The sequence below is a fragment of the Malurus melanocephalus genome, unplaced genomic scaffold (assembly GCF_030028575.1).
Source record: "Malurus melanocephalus ecotype Western Australia unplaced genomic scaffold, MMel_1.1 scaffold_218, whole genome shotgun sequence".
Lineage (NCBI taxonomy): Eukaryota > Metazoa > Chordata > Aves > Passeriformes > Maluridae > Malurus > Malurus melanocephalus.
This window is the reverse complement of record NW_026623450.1, coordinates 16546-39390: the sequence shown is the minus strand read 5'-3', so window position 1 is coordinate 39390 and position 22845 is coordinate 16546. Positions and strand designations below refer to the sequence as shown.

Sequence of the window (22845 nt, the reverse complement as noted above, 5' to 3'; positions counted from 1 at the left end):
AATGGGTTYTACTTTCTGGTTTGCTTAGAAATTGAAGCCAGGCCTGATATGCAATTGGAATCAGATATGAAGCTTGACAAGTTGGAGTCGTTCTTGGGAAGGCTGAATAACAAAGGTTKGTAGAGTTACCAGTGTATCCACTCTTCTACTTCAGTAAATTGATTAAAGCACCTCTTAGTTACAATATCTGGTATCAGAAACTGAATATTTCTTTACTCAGACTGCATTCACTGATGGCTTTATTTTGGTGATTTAGTCTTGGCTAAATTTTAAGAAGAAAAGCCTTTTGCTATTGTATTACAAATGTACRGTAGAATAAATCATAGATGCCAAAATAACTTTCTTAGTTCTCTAAAAACAATGTACACATCCTTCTGGAGGGCAAAATTTCTTAARAGCATACAGCCAGTCTGAACCATATTGCCATATTCAGTGAAACCGCTTTAAATGTAGTTTACTCCTATTAAAATCAAAATAGGATAAGCTGCTAAGCTGCTCCCAAGCACAATTCATTCACTTTCCTGCTTTTTTGAAAACTRATTCTGTAGCAACTCCCTTGTACAGCCTGTTGGCTATTTATGAAGCTCTGCAGAGTTTCTGTCTCATATGTCTGTCCTCCATTTGTAAGACAGAACTCCTTATGTAATTTGTAGTGTATCAGATACCATAAAAAATGTATTCCCATTTCAGCACAGGAGGCACTAACATAGGATAATGACCATGAGACTCTCACTAGTCTGAAGTGAGACTTTTCCCCTTGTGAATCTAAATCCTTTCAAAAGAAGAAATTCCATAGTTGGACCCAAGGTGGAATACACAAGACCCTAAAATGCTTATATAAWCATACTAGAACAACTCATTTATAGTGTCTAAGTTTTCATTTAGCCATACTTCCCAAACCATTTTGCATAATGATTATTGCATATGCATAGCAGTTGCACTGTTTTAATATTCTTTATTGACCCACTTTTCTACCATCTATTAAAAAAAATCAACACAAAAAAGCCCCAAAAACCAAAATATCACCACCACCCCAAAAAAAAATTACCCAGACAACTACCAAACAAGTCATGTTTACCTTTTCTAGAGTTAGAAATTCTGGTTATTTACTRGGTGAGGTGTTTTTTTCCTGCAGTTGCTGGGATGCAAGAGACARTGCTGACAGTTACAGGAAGATCTGTGAAAGAAGTGATGAAGCTGGATGATGATGAAACGTTTTCCAAATTTTATCGCCATGTGGATTTCCCTTCRTCCTCAGTGCCTTTGGACCTTGATGAGGATTTCGATGCCATCTTTGATCCTTATGCACCAAAGTAAGAATTACTTTTCCCCCATTGTTTTGAGTGCAGACACAAAGGCAGTGTTCAAAATGTTAACTCTAAGTCATCTTGTAGGTGTCTTAGTACTGGGCACGTCCATTTCTTCTGCAGATTTTTGAAATCATGCTCCTGCTTGAATTGAGGAGCTGATCCTGATTTCTTGTCATTAGATGATTCTGACTAGAAAAGCTCACTGATGGTTACAAACACTGCTTGTTTTTCAGGTTGACATCTTCTGTAGCAGAGCACAAACGTGCAGTTAGGCCCACGCGCAGAGTCCAGTCCTCGAGAAACCCCCTGAAAATGCTGGCAGCAAGGCAAGATATTCTTCATGAATACACTGAACAAAGACTGAATGTTGCCTTCATGGAGTCAAAGCGAATGAAAGTAGAAAAAAGTAAGCTGGCAGGATGACTTGTACAAGATGCCATTCTTGCCTTTTTAATTAAAAACAAAAAAAATCCTAATGCAAAAACTGCAAGTGAAGGAATGGAACATATTCTCTGAGTGGTAATAAATGGATTGAGGTAAAAGATGGAATGTAGACTGTYTGGGAGCCTGGAGAGAAGGGCATGTATGGCTTACAGGGAAAGCCATCACCTGTAYATAGGCTTAATTATTTATTTTTTGCACAGTCACCTTGTGCAGAGAAACAATGCCTGTGGGGTGTGCAGGGTGAGGACAGGAGATCAAGGAAAGCAGATCYAACTTTGTCATGCTGGGGTGAGAGCTGGCAAGAATAGATGAACTTTTGTTCAGGTACACTGGCCTCAATTTTGGATCCTAATTTTCTCTCAGATACTGGAATTAGCCTTCTTGCGTCCTAACGATTCAGTTCCATAAAGGATCAGTGCTTTGTGGCATGGTTTATACAAGGTGTTTTACTTGTGACATTGCTTTCTCCTAACAACATAACTGTAAAATTTATTCAAAGGTTTGTCGAGGTACTTTTACAGTTTGGGGGTACAAGTTTTCCTTATTACATTTGAAGAAAGAAAGTTCATCATTAAATATTGACTGTCTTGATGAAAACACTAATTATATGTGTAATACTTTGTTGCCATCTCATGAGAAGGATTTCACTGAGTTATAAGTTCATAAAGTGGATGAGTTATAAATTCATAAAGTCAACTGTTTGGTTGAGCAATAAACAAAAGTAGCCAAGAATTTGGGCTGTACGTTTACAGTAAAACATGACTAAGACTTYAAAATGTAAATGGGTGTTGCATCACACTGTCTCAGACAAATTTTAAGGGAATTACAGTTAATTAGCCTTGTCTCTGTGCTGTCTTTTATTATTAATGACTTATAAGGCATTGAAGATCTACACAGTACTTCACAAAACATTGAGTAAGGCATTTCCTAGTAAAGTTGGCATTTCTGCCAAATAGCATAATTCTGACACTGACAGTTTACTCTTAGATGTTATCTAGAAATTTAGGTAATCCTAAAGCCACAAATCTTTTGGGCTAGTGGTTAATCTGAGTTCAACCTGGCTTTGCTGTTTCTATGGAAAAGAGGAAAAACTGGAAATAATGGGCAGAAATAATTTTCTTATTGCAACAACCAATTTTTTTAAATAATTTTGTAATTTTTGGGTCTGTCTGTCTTTCCTCCAACTTCTTTTTATGTACAAGTGTCTACAAACTCAAATTTCTCAGAGGTAGCACTTGCTGGCCTGGCAAGCAAAGAGAACTTCAGCAACATTAGCCTGAGGAGTGTTAATCTAACAGAGCAAAACTCTAACAACAGTGCTGTGCCATACAAGAAGCTAATGCTCCTGCAAATTAAAGGTATGCTGGAATTGCTTTTCCTTTCTATAAATAAGAGGCTGAATGTAACATATGGGAGTTGYTAACACATTTAGATACTTAGCTTGTTCTAGATCTTCAGATCAAGATCTGTGTCCAAAATCCAAAAACATTAGTGATAATTGTGTAAYGAGAGTTAAACCTTACAAATAGGTTTGCACTGGGCCACTGGTGTGTGTTTCCCAAGGAGAAAACAGAGTTTTTCAGAAATTCTGGYCATGTCCTATAAAAATTTTTTAACTGTCCCATTCTTCCAGTCCTCAGTATAACTTGAAAATGACGTGACAGTGTTCTTGCTCCACTTCCCTTTGCAGTGCGTAGTAACATATCTGATTCTCCAAATASCAAGGTTTTGGAAAGCAAAATTCTTAAAATTTCTACATTATTTAAACTTTTTACTGCSTACAGAAATCGTGCCGTAACTTCACTTAGCCAAATGTAAAAGGTTCTGGAATTTTGCTGCTGTCTGCCATTTACTTAATTCATTTCTTTCTAGAAGGACACAGAGTTGTTAAARCAAGAACAGGAAATAATACAAATATTAGTTGATAGGAGTCAACATGTATTTTGTTTCCTGTGAGTAATCTCTTTTTCCACAGTAGTAGTCCTTTAATTTTTCTCAAACAGTCTGTTTCCACATATTTTGCTAAATGTGCTGGGATTGTTTGTATTTTGTTCAAAACAAATTAGATCGTGGCATTTGATAGTAGTAGTTGAAGGAACATAATTAGCTTTGTTTTCTCTCTAGGAAGAAGACATGTTCAAACAAGATTAGTTGAACCAAGAGCCTCATCACTGAACAGTGGAGACTGTTTCCTGTTGTTRACTCCACATTTATGTTTCTTGTGGGTGGGAGAGTTTGCAAATGTCATAGAAAAAGCAAAGGTCAGTACTATTGGGGGGTTTCATCTTGTTTCTTTTTAGAACCGTTGCAGTATATGTCTCTGATGAAACTGAGCCTTGGTGCCAGTTCTCTCAAAAAATGGCATATAACTGAGTCTGTGACAGRGAGATATGCAAGATTCCTGAAAATATGTTTTAAGTTATGCACTGAATGAAAGCTGACATAGGAGTGTGTAGTGTGTGAAGCTGCTAGAGAAAAAAGGATATCCTCAGGATACAGAGTAGACTCAAAAAAAAATAGTCTGAATTGCAGGATGTCCTTTTTATTCCCATGTCCACTGAGACCAGCWTTGCTTTAAGGCAAATGAAAGAATGAATGCATTTCTGTAACATTTTTTTCTAATGTCTGTTTATTTAGTGCAATAAATAATAACCATTTCTTCTGCTTTTTGCTGTATTATATCGCATTTGCCTTCTCCCTGAACTAGAATRTTGCACAAGTATTCCAAAGACTTAAGCAATCCTGTTCAGATAACTGTTAATTTCTTAGGCTTCAGAACTTGCAACTTTAATTCAGACAAAGAGGGAACTTGGCTGTAGAGCTTCTTATATTCAGACCATAGAAGAAGGAATAAATACCCACACCCACGCAGCCAAAGACTTCTGGAAACTCCTTGGTGGACAGTCAAATTACCAGTGTAAGCATTGTTACAGCTGCAATATCTGTTACTCTATCACAATAAAATAGTAAATCAGTTCTCTTTAGTAAAGACAGTTGGATGTTAATTTTTCTATTATTTTTGACAATCTTTTCCTTMAGCTGCTGGAAGTCCTGAAGAAGACGAAATGTATGAAGCCGCAATAATAGAAACAAATTGCATTTACCGCCTTGTAGAAGATAAACTCATTCCYGAGGATGACTACTGGGGAAAGGTGCCAAAATGTACCCTGTTACAACCAAAAGAGGTATAGTGCCACTTACTGCTCCTTCGGAAGTGCAGGAACAYGCAACTGATAATGACTTTCAGTTACTGCAAATGCTTGTGGAGAGGATTGCTGAAAGCTGSGTCCTCTGTGTTCCTGAAAGGCTTCTGCACACTTTGCTGTCTAGAGTGTGCTGTAGGTCTCAAGAAATTAGTTCACATTACTTTTAAAGTAAAAATACCATTTTAGAAACTGTAAATCTTTTTGTCAACAGTGTCATACTCTGGAATCATGAAGTACAAAACAAGTAGTGCTTCAGAAAAATAAAACAAAAGTAAAACTTGCTTTTATTTCTATTCCTAGCAGACTTTTCCTCCTCAAACAACCATTTCACTCATCTAAGTCAGAATGAGAGCAGGTTTCTAAAATGAAGACAAGATGTATTTTATTGAAAGTATTGAAGTCACTGCCTTTTTGTCTTTGTTGTGTGTTCTTGTCCCTGACTGCGGGACAAAGCCTAGGGCTAAATGTCAGAGAAAGCTACTGAAACTGGACAGCAATCAGTCATGCAACAGAAGCAGATTTTTAGCTATAAGAGCCCTCTAATCTGCTAGTGCTTTTAGCCACCTAAAGATACATCTCACAGCATTCCCCATACTTGCTTCCAGTCATCCTCAACAATTACACATCACAGTGCAGACCAGTGCTCTGTCCTTACTTGCATTGTAGTGCTACTTGTTAGTGCCATTGAAGAAAYGCAGATATTTGGAGGGGTTTCTGTTTAGCACAAGGAAACTGGAGGATCGGGGTATCACCTAACTTGATAGTGGCTTGATTTTTTTTGTTGTTTGGTTTTGRTTTTAGGTGCTGGTGTTTGATTTTGGTAGTGAAGTATATGTATGGCATGGAAAGGAAGTCACTTTAGCACAAAGAAAAGTGGCATTCCAGCTGGCAAAACACTTGTGGAATGGCACCTTTGACTACTCCAATTGTGATATAAATCCTCTGGACCCAGGAGAATGCAATCCCCTTATACCCAGGTATCGTAACTTGAATTTAGTCTCATTGCAGATACTTATTTTTCTTGCTCTCTTTTCACAGTGTTTAATTTGATTCTATATCTTTTGTTCCCTTGCACAGAAAGGGACAAGGACGCCCAGACTGGGCTGTATTTGGCAGACTCACAGAACATAATGAGACAATATTGTTCAAAGAAAAATTTCTTGATTGGACAGAACTGAAGAAACTCAATGAGAAGAATTCTAGTGAATCCCTTCACCAGAAGGTGCATATAATAAGCATGCTAGGTATTTCAAACTAGATGATCTAGTTGGGATAACATCCAGGGAAGCTTGTGCTCAAGGATCAGAGCATTTTCTTTATCTTGTGGGCTTTGATCTAGGGATCAGAGCATCACCTCCTACAGCAAACCCACAGGGTTGTTTTATATTATCATTATTTTGGTATTATATGATTATATGATTATAAATACATTTGTGTGTATTATTTATAAATTATGTATTAATATATTGTATATTATGTATTACTATTATTATTTATCTATGAGCCAGGCAGCTCAATGAACACTGACCAGGTGGCTTTGACAAGGCACCAAATGATGACAAGATACTCAAGTATTGAAATATGCAGGAGTCAGAATGTTTGACTGCAACTGTGGGACAGGAAGACAAAAAGCTATGCTCAAAGAAATCTCTTCTCTGTGTTTTCTGACAGGAAGAATCCAGATCTGACTCTAAACCATATGATGTCATGCTCATGGTTGCTGTGCCTCAAACAACTGTAGGCACAGTCTTGGATGGAATGAATATTGGCCGGGGCTATGGACTTGTGGAGGGAGAAGATGGGAGGCAGTTTGAAATTATCACTGCCTCTGTGGATGTCTGGCACATCCTGGAATTCGATTATAGTCGACTGCCTAAGCAAAGCATAGGGCAGTTCCATGAGGGAGACACTTACGTGGTGAAGTGGAAGTACATGGTGAGCACTACAGGTTAGTGAACAATTCCATTTTAATTCTGCTGAAACATGGCAGAAGTGCAGCTAAAACTCCTACTCTTAGTGCTGAGGACCAGACCTAGTTTTCCATGGATATGAGATGGTTTGAAAGGTTAGGGATGCTAATTTAGCCTTCCTGGGTCATTAAAAAGTMATTTTTAATTATTCTTACTTAGTTATTAGAATAACAAATTCTTACTTTGTTTAAAAGTAGTAGAAAATAAAAAGGTTGTAGTTACTTTTGATGCACCAAATGTAATGATGTCGATTAATGTAATGATGTACCAGCATTGGTACATGTTCACAGGACAATTCATTAAGACAGAATTATGCCCACAGCTTAACACCAAAGTAATTAGGCAGCTGAATTGATGGCAGTGGTCTGAATGTCTTGCAAGAGAGGTAGGCTTAGCAACAAGAAAAACRTTTGCTGGGTAATGGAGATCAGTAACAATGACAGGAAAAGCCCTTGCCAACTCATTGCCCTTGCTGTCCCCTCCGCTGTTGCTGGAAACCCTTTGATGTGGATTTCAGGCTCAGCAGTGTTCTGACAAAGAGCCTGAGAGCAGCAGGTAAAGTCTGACAACCAGCTTCATAATTCCACTGGAACTCTCCCTTCTGGCACTAAACTAAGAATAGGTGGCTTTTGTGGTAAGTTAAAGACAAATAGTCTAAAACGGATTGTTCCAAATAGCAGTRTATTAAAATCGGTTGAAAACAGCGTAACAGTTATACAGCTTCAGGCTTTTAGCCAAAAAAGTGTAGGTAAGTCTTAGTCAGGATCATTGAGATCAGATACTGGCAAATCCAAGAAAAATAAAAAAGCTTGTAAGTCTTAGGAGAAGTGGGTAACACTAGTACTGAACTGTAAACAGACTTCTAATCCAAATGGATGAAAACATATTCCATCACTCCAAAACAGAATAAATTTTTATGTAGAAGACAGTACTTTTATGGGATGAATGTAGAGATAAGAATGAAAACCATAAATTTTAGAAGTGAGTAGTGGTTTGAGTATTCTCAACTTGAAAAAAACAGGATGCTTTCTCCTAAGTGTTTCAGTTGGTTGCTGCTCAAGACAGCTGGAATCTAGGCAGAACATTTTATTTTTTTTTTAAAATCTGTTTGAAAACTCTGGGGTTTTTTTTAAATCTTTGATTTAATTATACCTGTTTATTCTCTATTTGCTGGAAAGAGTGAAATAGTCTGTAACTGGTTATGTTGTTGAATTTCACTTGCTGTAAACATTATTTGCTTAACATAACAACTAAATACCGATTCTTTAAAAAAATAAATAAATAAAAAAAAAAAGGCAGCTGCTCTCCTGCTGCCAGAGAACAGTAATGTGGAAAATGAGCCACAATGCACTCTTCTGGTAACAAAACTGGACATGCCATTTCACATGCAAATTGGCTCAAGTGCTGTCAGTTATTTTTCTCCAGATAGTACCAGTTCTTTCTATGCCTCTTTCTCCAGCCAGCACAGTCATCTCTGCCTGTGGGCTTACATCCACCTGAGGAGACAATGCCAACTCTGCACGGGGACGCACTGGCTTGGAGAGCAAATGTTCCTCCAATTGCACATTTTTTCCTTCCTGTTCTGGATAGGATAGTGCTGAGCTGGCAGATGAGGTTAAACTATGTGCTGTTTAAACCTATAGCCAGAGTACTTTCTTCAGCATGTGCTCTCTGTTTCGCAGTTGGAAGCAGACAAAAAGGAGAGCAACAAGTACGGGCTGTTGGAAAAGAGAAATGTGTGTATTTCTTTTGGCAAGGAAGGCACTCCACAGTGAGTGAGAAAGGAACATCAGCACTCATGACAGTGGAGCTTGATGAAGAGAGAGGAGCACAGGTGAGCTTCCTAGGTGGCAGACCTGGTAAGATTTGCCTGCCTGGCTTGCCACCAGTGGTAAACAGAAATTATCTTTTTTGCCTCCTCCCTTTCTGTACAMACGTTCTTGCCATTACAAATAGTCAGACCTCAGAATTACTTTTGACATTATTCCAATTGCCAGAGACACGTAAGCTCCTTTATGGATTGTTATTCCCAAATCCTGTTTCTAAGGATATTTCTGAAAAAGGCTGAAGGAGGTCTTACCTCCCTTCGCTGCAGGAATAGGTGAGACAGTTCCACAGATTCATGCCTTCTGATCGAGAACATGTTCAGATAGCAGGACTGTCTTCCTAGTGCTGAGGAGAAGCACTTTCTGCAGGCCAAGGCAAAAAAATATATTTGCAATTTTCAGTTCGTTTACTCTGTAATTACATATTAATTGCATTGTTTGCAGGCATCCTAGCCAATGCAGATGCAGCTAGTTTGAAGCTGAGAGGACAGGCTAGTTTGCTTTGTCTTTAGGCAGACTTGGGCTTTGCTGTGGCCTCACAGCATACAAGGTGGGAAATTTAAAGTTAGTTTCTGTACCTTGATCGTGCTTTAATTAGTTTTTTRACAGCAGCATTGAAATGACCAGCAAGACAGGAGTTCATAGAGGAGAAATATAAGGGCCCTTGATCAAGAGTGTGAGAGTCTCTACAACATACTTGATTTAGGAATTAGCCATTTCAGTTTCATACTCCAAATGCAATGCTTAGTGAGCAAAGAACATGTATGTTATMATAGAAACCAGTTTTTCAGCAAATTTTGAACTTACTGCCATTCCTATGTTATCTCCATAATGGTTTCAGTGAACATCAGTCAGGCTGGTCAGGTTCTGTAAAAATTCATAAAATTCAGAAAATGGTTAGTTTAAACCAATTYAAATTAAAGTTCATTTGGTATTCCATTATCCTCTGGAACTCAACTGTTGGGTTCCAGCTAGAGGTTTCTTTTAATATGCAGGTCACATATGGAACCCATTGCATGCTGATATATGATAATTTAAACAATACTCAGCAGTTGTAAAGTAGAAGGAAAGCCATCTTCGTGGGTGGCCATAACTATATAATTTTTAATAATCCGTAGAGACCAGTTTTCCTGAGTCTGTATACTTGCTTCATTTTTTTTAACGAAGAGTGGTGGTTTCAATTTCCAGGTACAAGTGCTTCAAGGGAAAGAACCACCATGCTTCTTGCAGTGTTTCCAAGGAGGGATGATTGTGCATGCTGGAAGAAGGGAAGAGGAAGAAGAAAATGCACAAAGTAAATGATTGGTAGTTAAGAGTTTCTGCCCCAAAATGCTTTTTTAGCTGTTGTGGAGGGCTTTGTATTCAATCTCAACTACCATACTGTATAGAAAGGAAAAATGAATGCCGTGAAACTCGAGACAGCTTTGCAATGCTTTGTTTCAAGGTAGTCTTTTTCCTCTTTGAGCGTAGAATGGATTTTGCCACCCTAGAGCATGCTGGCTTGATTGTATTAATGCACATATAAATTGTTTTAGTTTGGTTTAAACTATGTTCTTTTCTACACAATGTGGGGAAGAAAAGTGTTTTTATGAGCAGTTCTTCTGCTCCAAAGAAAACTCTAAGCTTTTATTACCCAATCATTGCTTTTTGTAACATACTCCTTGAAAGCAGTAGTTGAGATAGGAGAATTTCAGTGGAAGTGTAGCTTGGAGATGTTCCAGTTTTCACTTGACTGTGACCTTATGTTCCTAAGGTGCAGAGGGAAAGAGGAGCTGAATAGGAGGAATACTGTGTTTGTTTCCCTTTTTTCACCACACAAAGCAGCAGAACTTGACTCTTCTGCTCTGTTAAGCTCTTCAGCTCTCAATACTTGTACTCTTGTAGCAAGCAATCTTTTCTGCACAGGGTTTCTCAAGTAGTGTTRGCCAAACCTGGTGCTTAGATAGTTTATTCTGTGACAATGTAAGCATGCAGTAGATGGAATTCATCCAGTATGAGAACAGCTGTTCCAGAGCAGAGGTTTTCAATTTTCAGTGCCATATGATTTTATAACACTGCTGCACTGTTCCTGTCTGCTCCAGGTGATTGGAGGCTTTATTGTGTGCGAGGAGAAGTTCCCAATGAAGGAAACTTACTTGAGGTAGCGTGTCACTGCAGCAGCTTGCGTTCCCGGACATCCATGATTGTCCTCAATATCAACAAAGCTCTGATCTACCTGTGGCATGGCTGCAAAGCACAGTCTCACACCAAGGATGTAGGAAGAACAGCAGCCAATAAAATAAAAGAACAGTGAGTGTCTGACTTATATTTTGGAGATGTTTATATAGTCTACCAATTTACTTAAAATAGTCTGACTCAAGGAAAATTTGAGATAAATAAAGTTGTCYCCTGAGTACAAATGCACCACATGCATGTTTGGTCAGGAGGAGGAATGAAAGTTGGTTGGTTTAGTAGAGTGGAGAGAACTCATGTTCTGGAGGTGAAATGCATTTATTTACAGACCCATATAATGGTTTGTATTGGGAGGGACCTTAAAGATCATCGAACTCCAAAACCCCTGCCAAGGGCAGAGATACCTTCCTCTAGGCCAGGTTGTTCAAATCGCCAGCCTGGCCTTGAACCCTTCCAGGGATGAGACATCCACATTCTTCCTAATGTGCTAATTACAGTTGAAAACAAACGAGTCACTTTCCATTTGGAGTGAAATGCTAAGTATCTGAATAGCAAATTAAATTGAATAGCAAATTTAATGGGAGGATTAGAATCCAGCTTTGTGAATTTGGAAGAGGATATTAATTTGGGAAAGCATGTWAGGAGGACAGTAGCAGTTACAAAAGCAGGCAGTGAGAATCCTACTGAGAGCTCCCTTCACTCTGGGAATGGGATCCAAATGCTTCGAGAATAGCTGTTGAAATTCCCTCTCTTGTTTCTGACAATTTTTCAAAGTGCCTGTGTTGATGTGAAGTGCAACAAGCCTATAGGGTACKTTTGGGTTCCGCTAATGTGAGTGGCCAGCAGGTTTGTGTTGGCTGTGTTTGGGGCAGGCACGCCGAGTTCACTCTCTCTCTGTGTTTTGTAGGTGTCCGCTGGAGGCAGGGCTGCACAGCAGCAGCAAGGTGACAATTCATGAATGTGATGAAGGGTCAGAGCCCCTGGGATTCTGGGACGCATTGGGGAGGAGAGATCGGAAGGCCTATGACTGCATGTTGCAAGGTACACCTGCCTTCCTGGATTTGGCACTCGCATTTTACTTTACTGGTCTACGTGTTGTTAGATTTAATGTAAAGTTTTTGAGGAATTTTTTGGTAGTTGAGTTGATCCCTTCAGAGAAATGTTTCCAAAAATCTTACTGAGGTAAGCAATACTGTTATAGAAGGAAAGTGCTGGAAAACCGAGTGTTTAATTTTGTTCTCCCCCGCTTCTGCTGCCCCTCTGTATTCAGGCAGCACAGAGCAATAGTYAACACTGTTACCAATATATTTTGCTTCTCTTCTGAAGGGATTTAAGAGGCAGTTCTGCRCACATTCCCATCCAGCCTTTGCTTTGAAACTGCCAACAAAGGTAGCAGGGGAATTGATTTACCAAGTGGAAAATTTGTCAGCTAACTCTGAGATGGGCTTGCTTCGCTTAAGCTGCAAAACAGCCTGTTATGAAACGGCTGATGGTTACTAACCAGGATCCGATTCAGACTGATGGCAGCCAGCCGCTCAGCTCAGCTTCTTACAGCTGTTTCTAGTCCCTCACGACATCTGGTTGTCTCTTCTGATTTTTTCAAAACCCAGAAATTTTACAGTCACTTTAAAAGTTTGTTAGTTTTTTCAATTAACTCTGACATTTKCAGTTGTGATTCTTCTTAATTTTTGTTCTTTAAAGATCCTGGAAAGTTTAATTTCACACCCCGCCTGTTCAGCCTCAGTAGTTCATCAGGAGAATTCTCAGCCACTGAGTATGTTTACCCTTCAAGAGACCCTGCAGTTGTCAATTCCATGCCATTCTTGCAAGAGGATCTTTACACTGCCCCACAGCCAGGTATGAGTTTTTAAATACTTAAGTAACAGGAAAACAGATGACTGTATCCTTCATTGGGTAGTATTTCAGTAATTGTAAGCATTTTTAACTTTATGTACCTAGGAAAATGTGTGCATTGATGCTTATACAGTATTCAGCAATAACAATAGTTTTTCCATTACAAAGATGCTGAGACATAATCAAGTGTATATGTATCCCAGAAGCTTGCTGTAAAAATGCACTGTTTATATCAGAGAATCCAAGTCCAGCTGAAGTCTAGCTGGATGATTAACAAAAGGGATTGGTAAACTGTGAAATGATCCTGTTGTGATGCTGACAAGCATGTAAGACTGGGATTTTTTAGGGGATTACAAGAACTAGTAAGTGGCTGATGATGGATTTGTTATTTTCTGACTGTGTAGCACTCTTCCTTGTTGACAATCACCATGAAGTGTATCTGTGGCAAGGCTGGTGGCCTGTGGAAAACAAAATCACTGGATCAGCTCGAATCAGGTGGGCTACAGACAGGAAATGTGCCATGGAGACGGTGCTCCGGTACTGCAAAGGTAACAGACTGCTGTGCCTGGCTGCTCTCAGTGTGTCGCTCCTGTCCATGCCTTCCTATCCTGGGCTGAAAGGTGTTATTAATTAACATCATTTTATTTGAAGATACATTCTCCACCCTTTCTTAAGCCATTTGTCTAGGAACAGCATTGCTCCCAAATTGCCAAGATACTCTGCTGACTCAGCTCTCAGTGGAAGGCTTCATTTATTGTGTTACACCTCAGAATCACAAATTAACAGTTTAAAAGTTCTCACTGAAGTGTCCAAGCTTAAGCTGAATTGGTTGCTGGCAGGACATTCTGCAGAGCATACCAAAAGGCTTCATTCACCTGAATTTGGCTAATTTCAGATCATCACACTCTGCTTACTCWATTCTAAGTCTGTTTTTGAAAGATAAGAAAGGCATTGGGTTAGGAATAGCTGTTGGGGATTTTCAGCATATATGTTTTAATTTTTGTAGTCAGGTACAATAAATGGCAGATGTGAGAATACTGAAAAACATGTTAGAAGATTCCATACTAATTTTAAAAAATACTGGAAAAATTTTTCTTTATGCCTTAAACTGCTTCAGTTTTTCAGAAAAAAATTAAATATTCTTAGGAGGTAGCTTTGGATATTTGGGTGACATTGCGAAATATTGTGCCATTTGTCATTTCTCTCTCTCTTTTTGTATTTTTTCTGTTTTTAGGAAAAAATGTAAAGAAGCCCCCAAAATCCTATTTAATTCATGCTGGCCTAGAGCCTCTGACATTCACTAATATGTTCCCAAGTTGGGAGCACAGGGAAGACATCGCAGAGATCACAGAAATGGTAAATCTTTTCATTGCACAGACTGTTTCCTATTGCTAGTAACTGTCTTGTGTTGTCAGTGACATTGGTTGTTTGCACTGTCCAGCCCTAAGATCCAGAGGATAAACTTAAAAAGCMCAGTTTAGGAATCTGCACAGGAAAATAAAACACTGCCACAGCTAAATTCTGTCTGGCAATGTGTATATCAGAAGCATTCCTGTTTGGTTTTTTCATGTAACTTCTTGTATTTTTTTTTGTTAAAAACAGGGGGAAATCTAAGAGACAATCCAAATTGTCTCTTAGAAAGCGATGTGCTRGAGTCTGAGCTTAATAGAACAGCTYGTTTTGATCATGCAGCAATGTGCAGGTCTGGTCTGTTCCTCGGATTCAAAGGACAGGGTAGAAAAACACCTTTCAAAGGATCAGCTGGCTCCAAGTGCCCTGGTACTGACTTCCTCACCTCTGGGATGCAGAGTCACAGCCAAATGACATGTGGCTGCTTTAAAAGCTATCAGTCAAGGGGTGTCTCAACACAAATGACATTTTCTGGTTTTTAAGTCTTCTGCAGCCATTGTTAGTAGAAAATGCTGGCTTCATGACTAAATAAAGATTTCAGCCTTAAACTGAGATTCTGGGAGCCCAGGATGTTCTGCTCAGTGCAGACCTGTTTTTAGCTGTGAAATTGTAGGGCAGGGCTGTTGGGCTGTGTGCACACCTGGGTGTACAGCTTTGTGTTCAGGCAGGGCACGTTGCCCCCATGCCATCTTCAGATGGCCATGGGCACAGTTGATGGTTTCAGCATTGTGATCCTGTTCTCTGTTTTCCTTTTCYCCTTCCAGGACGCAGACGTTTCTAATCAGATAATACTTGTGGAGGATGTGCTGGCYAAGCTGTGTAAAACAGTGTATCCATTAGCAGATCTCTTAGCTAGGCCTCTGCCTGAGGGAGTTGATCCACTGAAGCTTGAAATTTATCTTTCAGATGAGGACTTTGAGGTAAGGAGAGAAGAGGTGCACTGTTACTCTCTGCATCTGTGTCTAACCATGCGGGAAAGGAATTTGTTGGTTATGCCGCCTATCAGTTGTTTTTGCTAATTGCACATCCTCACCTTTTAAATGCAGGTTGCATTAGAGATGACAAGAGAGGAGTACAATGCACTGCCATCTTGGAAGCAGGTTAACCTGAAGAAGGCAAAAGGACTTTTCTAAGCTGTRTTTATGGGAGTGAGCACTAAAGGGATGTCCACTCTCACTTTCTATGTCCTTTAAAAGAAATGTACCCTACATTTACAAAACAAATAAAAATAAYCTGAACTTATTAGTGACTACCTATCTGGAGGTGTGTAATATTGTAAAAGGCCAAGAGAACTCTTTGAAAATGGAATTCAATTTTGACTCTAAAAGGTAATAATGTGTCTAAGCTCTGTTCTCCTATGCACTTAAACAGTCGTTCCTTGATCTACTGCTGCAGGTGTCCTTTGGCTATATACARTACTTGCCATTTTTGTTTTTAAAGAAGTTCTCTTTGTAAAGTGTTATTTTGTTAGTTTGTGGATTACAAAGAATTTATATTTATATAAACACRTAGAACAAGTATGTATTTAACAATGCAATATATATTCACTTTCAAGACTTTCATGTCAAAACTACAGAAAAGTAGCTGGATGGCAGTTGCTTGTACCGAATTAGCTATACCACCAATATGTATCTCCTTTGCATTCTGAAAAGTTTCTCTTTGCAATAGTTAATGAATTGTTCTCAGTGCTGCTTCAGGTGCTAAACCGAACAAAGCRTTTGTATTTATAGCATGGATTTCTTGAGAAACTATGCGAATCAACCTTTATACTTTATTATCCAAAAATGTATAGTGCCTTGTTTTTTTGTGTACAGTTTATATACAAAAAAAAAGATTAGTCTGCATTTTGAAGATGGCTTAGAAGGGTCTCCTATGTTACTTTTATAATAGTAGAAATAAAAACATCTCAGTTTCTAATACTTGTTGTAAACATTAAACATGTCCTTTGTGATATAAGAACCRAAAGTAAAAGCTTCTGAATAAACTTGTAGCGATGCTCTGGTTTGTCATTACTTTGTACTGTAATCTGTAMTAGATCATTGGAACCTTCCATAACATGGTATTTTCTCAAAATATTTTAACCTTAYGTTTCTGTGGGTACTGTACAGAGTTCTAATTTGAGAAGCAGATAATGTAGAAAATAATCATTGTATGAGATAAAATGAAGTTGGGCAACACTTTAATGCTGAATGTTGGAACAGTCACGACTCCTGTATTCTTTGGTTTTCCCTGTTTTGTATATGAAACCAAAATTATTATGCTGGTTTTCAAATCTGAAAATATATTTTCAACCTTTGTGCAATTGGGAGTAAAATTTGAACTGAAAATGAGCATTGTGTCCTTTCTTTCAATAAGCACTGATGCCAAAATTGCTATTACTCAGTTAACTAGGACATTGAATAGAATCATCGAGTAAATATTTGCTATTGTTTGGAATATTTTTAGGCATTTGGTATTTCTACAATAAGTTGTGTGGTTCTCCTCTGGCAGCCCAGTGGGTTTCACATGTTCATCTCTGGTCACATAATTTTCCCTCTGCCCTATAGCCATGCAGTGCTTCCTCTGGCTTGGGGTGGTGCCTGTTGCTGCTCTTGTCATTCTCCTGTGCTGAGGGAATTGAAGTGGGATTTTTGAATGTGTGAGGTGTGAATTTCTGCAAGATCTGCAGAAAGTACTGCTCCATAGTTAAAGAGAATCTTGTTTTGGTAGAAGGGTTGGTAGGTTGCAACCAAGCCTTTAAATAAATGAATTAAAAACTTATGTATACGCAAGTACTATTCACCTGACCTGTTACAGGTGAATTTTCAGCACTGGAATGTTTCCTTTCATGTACTGGTTTCTGTCAAGAACTGAAATGAAATAACCCAAGAAAATGTTAGGAGGAGTATTCAGAGCTGGAATGCTTCTTACACAGACTGCAGCAGAAAGCTGTTTAGATGYCAGTTCCTCAGATGTTCTCAGCTGCCTTCTGCATGGGATACCCTGTTAGTTTGAAAATCTCGGGCTTTATAGCTTCAAGTTTATTTTTCAAGCACTGAGAGGTTTCCAAAGTCACTGCTGTATTCATGTAAGTATTTTTACACCCATTTATTTTCCTCTTTCACACTCTCTGGTGATAAAATCAAGCAGGAATYAGGTTTTGATTATTCACGTTCTGTCTGTACCATGAGGATATCAGGTTCCTCTGTTTTGATTTTTCTCTCCAGCAGAGAGTTGATTTGCATAGCATGATTGACCTTGTTTTTCCCTCTGGCAGGGTAGTGTCATTTGCTTTTGTCTCTTGAAAACATTGTCAGTCCTTCAAGTGCTGCTGAAGGGCAACATTCACCCACCTCTAAAGCCTTTAGAATCTCAGCTGAAAGACAAGAAGAGCTGACAAGGGGGCTGCAGGCAGAGAAAAAATTCACTGTTGTCAGATCCCAGAGTTCCTGSAAATTTTACACAATTTTGTATCTAATGGCCCAGTTCCATGAACCAGAACACAGAAGCCAACTTTCTACTTGGGTGCTTTACTCATAACATTGCCTAGGAAAGCTTTAAGGTTTTGCAGAAAATACTTTATCATCCATTATATACTGTTTCTTATCAAAATGCTTTCCTGAAATGTAAAGCTGACAACAGAAAGCAAATCAGTGTAAGGCCTTACAGACCTGTCCATCATGCTTTAATTTTCTGCTACCATCCCTCTCCACTACAGGAATGTCATTTATGGTTGGAAGTTACAAAGGGCCATTAAAATATTTTTGAACAGGTTTTAGAGCCCTGCATGGGAAATAGAGCTGAAACMCACCTTGCCTGGGTAGGGTGAGAGGGTTTGTTTTGTTTGCCTGGGTTGCCAGGTGTTCTCTGCTTGTTTCAAGAACAAYCTCTAGGCAAAGTTTCTGGTATAGGGAGTCTGCATATGAAAAAGGAAGAACCTAGAAAATGGCATTCTGTGTTTTTTCTGTCAATCTCGTAGCTTTCAGGCATTGAACCATGATTATTATCTCCTTTGGTTTTAAACTGCCCCATCCTGACCCTTAAAAATATTGTTCTTTGATTATGCCGTTATTCCTGCACACATAAGGATTTGTTAGCAGTGAATTGGGCTGGAAACATAAATACCATGCCAAAACAGCAAATAAAACATTGTATCTGAAAAATCTGCTACCTGYATACTTCAGCCAGAAGAGGAGGGGAAATGGGAGTTAGGTAAAAATGGAAAAAAAAACCCCAAAACTAATCTTTAATCATTTGGGAGAACTTGCTTCTGTCCACCACTGTTCCACCAGTCTCCCAAATGCTTTGAGCAGGAGTTAACGACCCATGTGCACAACTGGTGAAAGCTGATTCTGAGGTTCTCTGAAAGACTGTGGTGCTTTTGTGGAAAAAGGGGCAGTGGCAGGTCGCTGTAGTGAGTCCCAGTGTTTGCATGGCCTTGCTGGRATGGAGGTTTGCCTGATGGGAAAGGCTCCCCACAGGAGCAACCCTGCTTGCCTGCACTATGGGGAAGAACAGTTTGCCCAGTCTCTGCTTGTAACTCCCAGTCTAGCTTCCCTTTTGAATCAGTCAAGTAGTAGATAAGAAGAAATAGTTCAATAATATTCTCCAAAGTGCCTGCTTTCCACTGAGGCCCYGGTTCACCTGATGCACTCTCTCAGTATGATGCTGGTAGCCAACAGCTGTTGCTACAGGGAATTCCCTTTTAGCCACAATACTTTCCTTCGCCCAGGGCAGGAGCAAGCAATTGATCATACAAGCCTGAGATGCTGCCCCAGGGAGCTGAATATTTAACTTTCCCCCCKAGATTGGATACGTGAATTGAAGGGAATGAAGGAGTTCCCTCCTCTGCTCTCATATGAATCTTACCCCGTAAKATTAATACTAATTTGTGTTGTTTTCATGCAGTTTGACTGGTGGAGTAAGAGGAACACTTGGAAGAACAGATAATCTGAGAGTAACAGCTAATTGTAACTCCTGCTGCTGTCCCAGTKAGGTCATATCTAAAACTGCCCAAAGAACAGCCTAGAGAGTCAGTGCAGTTTCCTCATTCATACTGSCTCTGTGGATAAGTTTTGTTGAAACCTGTGACTGTGGGATAGTGCTGTTACAGTGYTAGTTTTCCTCTATCTTATTCAACTATACTGCACCTGTAATAATAACAAAATACGTTAATAATACTTTTTCCTTCACATTGAGCTGTGTGTGTGCTGTACTGGCTTCTTGGTGGCAGTATTTTTCTGGGMACTGACTTCTGAACTTGGAGGTGAATAAATGCAAAACCTGTCCATGGACAAAGGCACAGCCCAAATAACCAAGTGGTAAGTACAACCAAACCCAGAAGGGAAGGGCTGAAGCCACTTTTTCTGATTCACAGGTGGTCTTAAACRTTGTTTGGCAGCCCCAAGATCTGCTCTGTATCAAGAATGTTTCATGTKGGATTTTCCAGTTTGTGGGACTGAGGGGTACATGTGGGGAATGCACAGCCATATGGCAGTATTTCACCAGCCAGTCAGCTGGCAGACCTTTCTCATGGATAGGACAATTCTCTTCCATGCGTCTCTGTGCTCTGGGGTTATAGACAGCAGTGTGGGCTGGGTGGAAGCTGTTCCAAGGGCTGGGAATCCACTGAAAAATAATCCCAAGCAGTGGTGGTGCTGCATACTTCAGAGCTGAAACTAAGTAAATCATAATCTCTCTTTGTGCATCTCCTGAAGCACAGCATATTTCAAAGGAATGGTGAAAAAAAGAAAGTGCCATGTCTTTCCTGCACCTGGGATACTTTTGCCTTTGGGTTCTCCCTGCCCTCTATTCCTTAGAGAGTTGGTGCACTGTGCCCAAGTGCCATGGCAGCAGGCACATGAGATCAGCACCAGGGACTGTCTCTTCCCACTTGCATGTCAAATCTGGTGTTCTTCACAAGGATGTACAATCCAAGAGGCAAAGATGGCCCCATCCTTTTCTCCAGCCACAGTTACAAGGGCAACCTCATGACACATCCACATGCAGTCCTCATCCACTCACAGTTGCCCTCTTGGCAACAGAGTGCCACTTTTATAAAGCTTTGTAAATCGCTCCTGCTCAGTGTAGYCTCTTGGACTTACACAGAATATATTTTCACAGCAAGGTCCCRACTCTGGGCAAATTACTTACATTCTGTTGCTAAAAGATATGATATTTATGTAAAAGAAACAGATTCATTTTCTGCTGTCTCATTGCAATACGGAACTGGGGTATGGAAAAAAAACTCTCCTTTATCTATTCAAACAGTAGAGTCAGCTGTAGAGATTCAGGGTAAAAGGTAGTGCTTGTGCACCTGAGGTCCTTGGCTCTGTTTCATGTGTCTGCACACACACAGTCCAGGCCCTGTGCTGACAAACCATGGCAGTCCTGCATTTCTGTGCTTCTGGCTCTACCAAGCCAGCCAAGCTGGAAGGGACCTTGATGGGCTGMCTGCACCACGGCTGAAAATATTACCTAAACCACCCCAAACTTCTGCTCTCTCCTCTGCAAGGTCCTGCCCATGGAATKACCGAATTACTGAAACTGCAAAAAGTCCTAGAGAGCATGCAATGCTGAAAGAGCAAGCGAAGTCAGGAGAAAGCAATCTGTARTGACCCCATTTACTATTTTCCTACCTGATACTTGTTCAGCTTCAATTTTACATTCCCCTATCTCCTTCTGCAGCCTGTAAGTTCCAGGCTGTRCTAACCAGCACATTCGTTTTCCAGTGGCAATTGCTGAGCCATTTGTACTTGGTAGCAGAACACTGATATTTAATTCCTTTAATTTAGAAATGTGCTGTATAAACTTGTAACTGTTTACATGTGTGGTTATAAATTGTCTTTATGCAGCCAGTAAATATGTCATAACCTCAATACAGTCACTACTCTTGGTTATGGCAACTGCCTGTGAGGGGAGGCACCAGCTTCCTACTCCCAAAATTGGATGCTGTATATAATAATGTGGTTGAAGTGGTAACACTTTATTATTTAGTGCCTCTGTTTGCTCACTTTATACTTTATACTTTATAAAGTGGTCATGACTTATAGACAGAAAAGTAATTGATTTGGCTTGGTTTATCTACAGGGGCCCAGRCAATATTTTATCATTTCACTTCTAAAGCTGTTTTTGAACTTAACTCATTTATGTAAGTTGTTTCCAAGTAAAATCTCTGCTAGTTCTAATGCTTTTTCTTTTTCCAACGCTGACTGCCACCCTCATTTCACTGAAATTTTACAACTTAAATATGTCTGTRTGGTTTTTTAAACCCTTCTAACTTGTATATTTGAGGAATGTGATTACTGATGCCCTGCTGCAGTTGTAGAGGGTGTATTTGCCCATACACCCCATGCCCCCCCCCCCCACCCCAGTTCTTTCCAAGGGGTTTATTAGTGATCTGGGAAATGTGATTACTCTATTTCAGAAAATATTTTCAAAATTTGGCTGCAAACCAGAAGCAGAACTGTGCTGCATCTTGCCACATTGCACCAGTGCAATAAATACTAAAGAAGGTTGAACATTTCATAAAAGAAAAACTACGAAAAATAGTTTGAGGTTTTGGTTTTATACTCTGGTTTACTTTACTATTAAAATTTCCAGCAAAACTGAGTAAATTTTTGCAATGCTTTTTGTTTTAGATAGAGCCATACATTCTGCCAATACAYGGCTGCTGAATAAGCAAAGACTTCCAAGACAGACCCTGCAGTAACAGATACAGAACTGAAGGCTGGAAATGACATGAAGCATAGAAGGACCAACCAGTATTACACAGGGCAGCAACAGGAATCAGTATGGAGAATTCTGAGTYTGAGCAACACAGGGACAAGTTGGAGCACTTCAGGAATGACCTGTGAAGATGAGATCCTCTGGACCACACTAGTCTTGGTACCAGTTTGGACAGATACCCCGTAGAAGATCTACAGTTTGTCGTTAAAATATATGCAAAGACTCCGTAAGGTGAGGTTTATGAAGAGTAAGAGTCCATATTTGGACAATGCTAATGAGGAAACTGCCCTGGTAGATGGCATAATGATAGAGCCTTCTTAGGAGGGAAGAGACGAGGAAAAACCACTGGAAAAGTGCCAGAACAGAGTGATTTAAAAGTCCTTTCATTTTATACTACGAAGTGGCTGAAGGCTGCCAGCCTTTTTTGAATTTAATGASAGTTTGTCCTTGTCCCGTGTTCATGCTGTGTCACGAGTCACGGCCGTCGGATCTTGCGAGGGCAGATGCCTGGGCCGATGAGCGGCTGCTGCACTACAGCCAGCGCGCACACAGTGCCTCCTGTACCACAGGCACCCTGTGCCGCACGGGTAGCGCAGGTGAAGACGGGCAGGGCGCTGTGAAGACGGACAGGGCGCTGTGAAGACGGACAGGGCGCCGTGGTGCTGCCCCGTTCCCCCGTGTGCTCGCTCCGGCGTGCCCGGTGCCTTGGGAGCATCATCCCCGCCGAGGCTCTCCCCCTCCTCCGGCCGAACCTGAACTGCACGCCGGCTGTTGTGTTGCCGCGGGTCACTTCACCGCGTGCTCCCCATCTGGCCAAGCGTCCACAAGCCCCGGTGCAGGGTTGGGGCAGGGACACGCATCCTCCCGTCCCTTGGGGGGACCGAGCTCCTCTCGCCGCAGCGCAGAAGGTCCGTGCTTCAGGGCTGACCAACCCCTCTCTCGGGCT

General features: G+C 40.2%; 1 protein-coding gene across 7 annotated transcripts in view; it reads left to right on the top strand.

Annotated features, from left to right (window-relative positions):
* SVIL (supervillin) overlaps window positions 1–16531 on the top strand; it is a 98717-nt gene extending 82186 nt beyond the window's left edge. For 5 of the 7 annotated variants that reach the window (XM_057374150.1, XM_057374152.1, XM_057374153.1 and 2 more), the window contains 19 exons: window positions 29–115; window positions 1136–1313; window positions 1544–1716; window positions 2957–3112; window positions 3879–4015; window positions 4524–4671; window positions 4794–4939; window positions 5762–5937; window positions 6038–6182; window positions 6632–6908; window positions 8613–8764; window positions 9945–10050; window positions 10838–11045; window positions 11836–11969; window positions 12630–12785; window positions 13187–13330; window positions 14017–14138; window positions 14957–15112; window positions 15239–16531. In XM_057374150.1, coding sequence (XP_057230133.1) covers window positions 29–115; window positions 1136–1313; window positions 1544–1716; window positions 2957–3112; window positions 3879–4015; window positions 4524–4671; window positions 4794–4939; window positions 5762–5937; window positions 6038–6182; window positions 6632–6908; window positions 8613–8764; window positions 9945–10050; window positions 10838–11045; window positions 11836–11969; window positions 12630–12785; window positions 13187–13330; window positions 14017–14138; window positions 14957–15112; window positions 15239–15325 — 2888 coding nt within the window. In that variant the 3' untranslated portion in view covers window positions 15326–16531. The remainder of the gene's footprint in view (window positions 1–28; window positions 116–1135; window positions 1314–1543; window positions 1717–2956; window positions 3113–3878; window positions 4016–4523; window positions 4672–4793; window positions 4940–5761; window positions 5938–6037; window positions 6183–6631; window positions 6909–8612; window positions 8765–9944; window positions 10051–10837; window positions 11046–11835; window positions 11970–12629; window positions 12786–13186; window positions 13331–14016; window positions 14139–14956; window positions 15113–15238) is intronic. The other 2 variants (XM_057374154.1, XM_057374155.1) reach the window with 1 other exon arrangement.
* Window positions 16532–22845: the final 6314 nt, after the last annotated feature.